Source organism: Arachis duranensis, chromosome 3, assembly GCF_000817695.3.
Source record: "Arachis duranensis cultivar V14167 chromosome 3, aradu.V14167.gnm2.J7QH, whole genome shotgun sequence".
NCBI classification, from domain to species: domain Eukaryota; kingdom Viridiplantae; phylum Streptophyta; class Magnoliopsida; order Fabales; family Fabaceae; genus Arachis; species Arachis duranensis.
The window spans coordinates 29,398,206-29,405,788 of NC_029774.3; the positions used below are offsets into that span (position 1 = coordinate 29,398,206).

A 7,583-nucleotide genomic window follows, 5' to 3' on the forward strand; every position below is an offset into this window, starting at 1 on the left:
GCCAAATCCGCAATTCGATCCGACCATAGTATAGATTCGATTCGATCCGATCCGATCCAATGGCTCTGCGGATCGAATAATATCCGCAAAATTCGGATTAGATGTGAATAATTACCGCGGATATGCGAATATTATTCGATCCATGTGCAGTCCTAGATAAATTTAATATAGATAATTGTTTTGGATGACCTACTAAACTTGGCTAAAAAACAAGCGGTTCAAGAGATACTAGAAACATATGCAATATTTGATTTAAGAGATATTATGATATGGATTTGACTTTTTTTAAGTTATATAGTCACTTTAAAAAAATAAATTAATTTATATTATTAATTATTTTTAGATTAAAATAATAAAACTCACAAATAATAAATGTTATAAATTTAAAAATAATTAAAATATCATTTTATTATTTTACTAATATTATTATTTTAGAGTATTTTTTTATAAAAAAATAATCCTAATAGATCTTGCTATATATTCGTATATTAACAAAATTTACGTCCAAAAAGATAAATCTAAGTTAATATTAATATATAAAAGCCACACATTTAAGAAGGGCTATAGAAAATAAAAAAAATTATATATAAATTAAAAAATAAATCAATTTACTTATTCAAAATCATAATATGAAAAGATTTTAAGAGTTAAATTAATATTGTAATTATTATGGTGCTATTGGAGATTGGTCGTGATAAAAAAATTTTAATATAAAATTTCAATTTAAATGTTAAGAAAACAGTAAAAAATTAATTTAACAAAAATTAATCTATTAAAAATTTAAGTTAACAAATAAGATAAAAATAAAAAACAATAAATTTGAGAAAAATTATAAATAAAAAATTATATATTAAAAATTTAGTTAAGACAATTGAATAATTATTAGTTAAGTATTTTTAGTTATTTAATAATATTTTTTATTCATGCAATTTTAAACGTTAATAGGATTAATTTTTATTCTAATATTTTATAAAAAAATCATTAAATTATATTATAGTTTTGTCTTAAAGTCATCAGAGTATTTTTTTAAGATAAACATTTATATTAGACCCAACACACCATAGCAATCACCTTATATTAAACACTAAAACCAAACATTAATTAACCATGGCAATAGCACTAATTCTACCTTTTGTATCAACTGAACCACTGCAGCAAACAAAAACTTTAATCAAGGAAGTGACATCTGTCTTTTATACATGTAGAAGATCTTTTCTTTCTACACACTAGTATGGCCCGTGTATTATACACAACTATAAAATGGAACTCGATTAAAATATTTTATTAGTACATCCTTAAAGTTTGACATCATTTCATCTCTTATTATGTAGTCTAGTTTGAATAATACTTGGTTTCACTTTTATCTCGTTATTAGTGAGTAAAGTATTGTTTTGTCTCAAACGTTTGGGGTAAATTTTAAAGTTGTCCTTAACATTTTAATTGTCCTATTTAAATCTCTAACGTTTTAAAATTGATTCAATGTTATCCTACCATTTGGGATCCATTAACAGAATTGACGGCGGGACAAAATTGAGATGATTTTGAAATGTTAGGGACTTAAATAGGACAAAAACGTTGGGAACAAAAACGATACAAAAAAATAAATTTTAATTTTATCTTTTAATAATATCAACTTTTTACTATACATAGTATTCAATTATTTTTTAATCACATCTAAGTAAGTTACACTTAATCACATTACTTTCATTCTAAATAAATTTATTTTTTTTATAATTTTACATTTTTATTCTAAATAAATAATGTAATGTGATTAGAATGAAAGTGTAAAATTATAAAAAAAATTACAAGTAATGTGATTAAGTAATGAAAGTAAAATTATATTTATTTAGAATGAAAGTGTAAAATTTATTTATTTATAAAAAATTACATTATTTTAAGAGTAAAATTATAAAAAAATTAATTTATTTAGAATGAAAGTATAAAATTATAAAAAAAAATTATAAGTAATGTGACTAAGTAATAAAAGTAAAATTACATTATTTAGAATGAAAGTGTAAAATTTATTTATTTATAAAAAAATTATATTATTTTAAGAGTAAAATTATAAAAAATTTAATTTATTTAGAATAAAAGTAATGTGATTAACTGTAATTTACTTAAATGTGATTAAAAAATAATTGAATACTATATACAGTAAAAAATTGATATTATTGAAGGATAAAATTAAAATTTATTTTTATATATCGTTTTTGTCCCCAACGTTTTCGTCCTATTTAAGTCCCTAAGGTTTTAAATTGTCTCAATTTTGTCCCGCTTTCAATTCTGTTAACGGATCCTTAATGATAGGACAACATTAAGTCCATTTTAAAACGTTAGGACTTAAATACAACGATTGAAACGATAGAGACAACTTTAAAACTTACCCCAAACGTTGGAGATAAAAACGATACTTTATTCCATTATTGAATGACTCAAATTTTATAATTATTAATTGGAGTAATCCTATTTATTAATACATATAAAAAAGAATAAATTTTTTATAATAGTTTCAGAAATTCATGCAATTACTCAATAATGTGGTCTTTGAAATCTTAATTTCATTATTGTAGTCCTCATATAGAGTTTTAGACACCATAATGATTTTTGGACATTCTTCCGACGATGAGTCAACTATGGCAGTACTAACATGGCATCACTTTATCCAATTTGGTCCCTTCTTATATTTAACCCTAATTTCTCAAATCTTCAAAAAGTTACTTTCTTCTTCTTCCTCTGTTCTCTTCCATTCTTGTGACTTCGGCTTCCTCATCAATCCAAGTCCCTGCGGGTTGACTCTCGAGTCTCTCTAGCAATCAGCATTCCCAAACCAACCCACAAAAACCCAGATATCCAACACTCGCTGCGATTCAAGAACTCCATTCCATGGTTGTGCCTACAAGGCTCCTTCCAGTGGCGAACTGTCTTCGTTAATGTGTTGAGAGGGTTGTCAATGAAATCCATCTTAAAAATCTTCTACTGCTGCGCACCTCCTAGCTTCTAGCTCACTTGAATTCCATGCTTTTAGCTCACTCGAATTCCATGGAGACGTCGTCGCAATGCCGCAAGAAGGAGATATTAGAGCCGCGTTCCCTTTCGCCTTTTTCAATAATTCTCTGCTCAAGCTCCTAGTTAGCTCTCCTCCGTCGAAGAAGAAGAAAGTCATTCATTGTGTATGTAATGCCTCCGCTCTTCTTTGGTTTTAGTTTGACACGCCTCTGTTGTAAGTTAACTCCAAATCCTGAAGCTCCTTGGCACAACTAAATCGGACTCCTCCTAAAATCCTATTATGAGTCAGCGTTGCTTTGCCACCTCTTACGTGTTTTGTGGTTTCAATTCTTTTATTCATGGTCTGCTTCTTAATCTCAGGGAATCCAGGATCTCTTTCCTCACAATGTTCTTGATGATTTATGGTATACATCTAATTAGTGATAATATGAATTAACTCAAGATATGTTCTCAAATTTTGTTTATTAGATTTTATTTGTGTGGATGAAAGAAGAAGAAGACAAATGAGAAGAAACGGAAGAAGAAGAATTGAGAAGTTAGGGTTAAATAAAGAGGAAGGAACTAAATTGAATACAAATTACAATCTTGCCAGTTAAACTAGTTGTTGCATTCTCTAGCATGATAAAGTGATGCCACATCAGTATTGCTGACAGCTGATTTTTGTCGGAAAGATGCTCAAAGACCGTTAAGGTGCCATGAAATTAATCTAGGGGACTACAATGATAAAATTAGAATATCAAAAACTAGTCACATTGGATAATCGCATGAATTTCGGGACTATTATAAAAATTTATTCTACAAAGAAAAACAAATCATTCAAATATATTTCTTGTAATTCTTGGGATGATAAACTTCCGCTGGTAATCTTGGCTTTCCGAATGCAACTAGTGGCTTAGCTTTTGAGGTGTCCCTTTCAAGTTCAGAGAGATCAACGATTGGTTCATTGGGAGGTGCAACCCATGTGAATCCATGAACCAACCTTGCAAAGAGCATAACAGTTACATAAGTACCAAGTGTGATGGCAGGGCAACTTCGTCTTCCAGCGCCAAATGTGAACAACTCCAAGCTTGGCTCAGTCAAAGTCAAATCACATCCATCTCTTTTCAGATGCCTTTCAGGTTTGAATTTTAATGCTTCTTCCCAAACTCTTGGATTTTGGCCAACACCTTGCCTCCTAATAAGAACATGACTACCTTTTGGGATGAAGTAATTGGCGACAATTGTGTCTTCCGTTGAGACATGAGGAACATTGAAGTCTACAATTGGGTGAAGGCGAAAACCTTCTCTTAAACATGCCTTCACATAGTTGAGTTTTGGAAAATCTGATTCTTGCACTAACCTTTGGTTTCCTACTACCCTGTCTAATTCTTGAGTAGCCTTTTGAAGTATTTTTGGTTGATTTAGCATTTCAGAAAATACCCATTCAACATTATTAAATGGATTATCCATTGTTCCAACTGTAAGTTCCTGCAAAAGACAAAATTCTTTATTATCATATTCATCTTTGTCCAAAAAAAAAAAGAAATCTTTTAATATAAGCTTTGAATGCTAAGTAATACGAGGAAGAGTATTAAATTGGAAGTCTAAATTAATTAATGTAATTTTCACATTAAGACGATAAATTTAATTAAAAATCTTCTTTAAAAGATTTTGACAGTTCCACAAAATTTAAAGTCTAAAACGAACCAATACTTACATTCTTTTTTTTTTTAACTTTTAATATAAGAATAAGATAATAAAATTTTTAACTTTTTTAATATATTTAGTAATTAAAATATAAATAATTATATTTTTAATAATTTTTTGAAAAATATGTTTTTATAGTACTATTAATTAAGGTTAAATTACACAGTTAGTCCCTGCACTTTCAGTAAAATTGTAAATTGGTCCTTATACTTTAAAAATTTGTAATTGGATCTATAAAAAAAATTAAAATTTGTAATTTAATTCTCGTCGTTCAAAAAATGTTTGATTTAACAGAATATTCTCAACATATTCTCCATTTTAACAGAATATTCTCTGCATATGCTGAAAATATTCTGTTAAATCAACACTTTTTGAACGGTAAAGATTAAATTGTAATTTTAATTCTCTTTAAAAACTAAATTACAAATTTTTAAAGTGTAGGAACTAATCTACAATTTTATTAAAATGTAGAAACTAACTGTATAATTTAACCATTAATTAATTAGTCTCTTTGTAGCATATGTTAGTAACATCCTAATAATATTATAATAATGAGTAAAATTAAGAAATATTCTCGAAAAATTTAAGTGTCAATAAAATTATATCCGAAAGATCAGAATAAAAACGTCCTAATAAAAGAGTTAAAATTTGGATAAAAATAAAAATAAGAACATATTTTTTTTATAAATAACAGTTAATTTTTGTCTTTGATCTATGAAGTATAGACACTTCGTTGAGTTGTCTAATCCGTATGTTGGACACATTTCGGACATGACACTCGTCCGACACGCGTGTCTGCCGTGTCCAACTGTGTTTTAATAAAAAATAAAAAATTCTTCTCTAGACACACTTGAACACACCTAAATTTTTGTGAGCAATGCTAGGGGCCAGCAATTTTTGTGATTGTTAGCCATCAACTAGCCATCAATGATGATTTGATGGTGTGAGATTGGTATGAGATTTCATCCAATGGCTCACCTTCCTCTGCTGGTTATATGCTGGCCAAAATTCAATAAAACTGCTGGCCCCCTAGACTTTTTCTTAACATATATTGTTGAAATGAATTTAGAAATAATATATATTATTATTTATTAAAATAAAAAATATTTTAGATACCTTTATATAGTTAAAAAAGACATTAAAAACAGTTAAAAAATTATTTAATATTTTAATTTATCTAAAAAATAATTTATATTTTATATATATACCGTGTCTGTGTATTTCGTGTCGCATCATGTTCCGTATTCTTGTCAATGTCCGTGCATCATAATCTTCTATAAATAATTTATGTATTTGATTTAAAATTTTGTAAAAACATTCAGACTATTTAGAAAGTAAATGAAAAAACGGGAACAAAATTTGATTTTTACACACATTTTTTGAATTTCTATAAAAATTTTATTCACAAAAAAGTAGATAAAAATTTAATTACCAAATTTTAAGGATGAAAATATCTCATTTTTTTAATTGTATTTATAAAAAAATCATAATCCAATTTTTTTTAAGAATATATATTTAATATTTAATTATGTTTATCATTTTTTAGATTTTTTGAGTGTATTTTTATTGTGTTAGTTTTTCAAAAATAATTTTTTCGGTGTTTATATTTTTAAAGGAATTTTTTCTGATGTAATCTATAATAATAAATGGAATATAAAAGCATTATGATAATAAAAGTAATGTTAATTACCATAATTTGACTTTTTATTTCCTCCACAGTCAAAAGTGGATTTTTATTGGCATCTTTCAATGAGATGAAAATATCAAGCCAATCCTCTTCATGAGTCCTTATCCCATTCTTCCATTGATGAATCCTTTCGTCAATTATGGGATCATGGTACTTCCTTATGGTGTTAGTAGCTTCCTTTAATATTTTTTTATGACCTTCAAAATCAAGCCACCACAAGCAAGGAAGATAATCAGAAATAGGAAATGCAAAAAGGTGCCTTACCACAACGAAAAGTGCTACAACATGGTCCAATTCCTCGGGACCAGGACCCCCATCTTCTCTACCTTTACCAAAGTACCTCTTATTGAATAACATCCTCCTACTCAAGTTTCCACCAAAGTGTTGCCCAACATGCCTCAAATCCACTAGGCCACCCCCATTCTTGGTTTGGTTATACACATAGCGGACAAGGTTGTCGGCTTCTTCACCCCTTTTGTCATGCATCCATTGATGCCTTTGGGGCGAAAGCAATTCCTCCACAAAGATTCTCTTCATTTTCTTCCATTGTTCTCCACAGGGTGTTACAGATGTGGTTAGGTACCCAGATGAGACATATTTACTAGACCAATTCAACGGCCTTGATGCGAAAATCGCATCTTGTTTCATTAAAAATTCACGTGCAATGGACGGACTTGACACTGGGATGACATGGATGTTACCTAGACGGATGCATACAATTTCAGTGTCGAGATCATTCATGATGTTTTGTATCCATCTGAACGTGGGTTTGTTTGCAAGCATTTCAGGGAGGTTACCAACTATAGGCCATGGTTTGGGACCTGGTGGGAGACTAGGCTTTGATTTGTTTGATGAATCAGTGTGTTTGAGGAGTTTGATGAAGAGAGGTATAATGAAAAAAAGTATGAGCAAGAAGGTAGGAGCAGATTCCATGGTTTAAAGACACTTTAACTATGTAATTGATTGAATGATGTGTATTCTCTCATGCACTTCGGTCTTCGATTGATGAGTTGGGTGCATGCAACAATTATATACAGGAGTTCGGTGTGCAGTTACCCTAGGTTCGCAGATAAGGTTACTGGTAACTTGTGATATTCTTTTACACTATATTTGGTTTGATAGAAAATAAGTGAAAAGAAAATTTATAAAAAGAAAAAAAAAATAATATTATTTTTGTTTGGTTATCAAAAAAATAATAAAAAAA

At 28.7% G+C, this 7,583-nt stretch overlaps 1 protein-coding gene across 1 annotated transcript; it reads right to left on the bottom strand.

Moving 5' to 3' along the window:
• Nucleotides 1-3,787: 3,787 nt before the first annotated feature.
• Nucleotides 3,788-7,312, bottom strand: LOC107478497 (isoleucine N-monooxygenase 2-like). Its single transcript, XM_016098632.3, has 2 exons — nucleotides 6,383-7,312; nucleotides 3,788-4,473 (listed from the first exon to the last, which is right to left on the bottom strand). Exons 1-2 carry the CDS (start codon nucleotides 7,310-7,312, stop codon nucleotides 3,823-3,825), a joined length of 1,581 nt encoding a protein of 526 aa, XP_015954118.1. The 3' UTR covers nucleotides 3,788-3,822.
• Nucleotides 7,313-7,583: the final 271 nt, after the last annotated feature.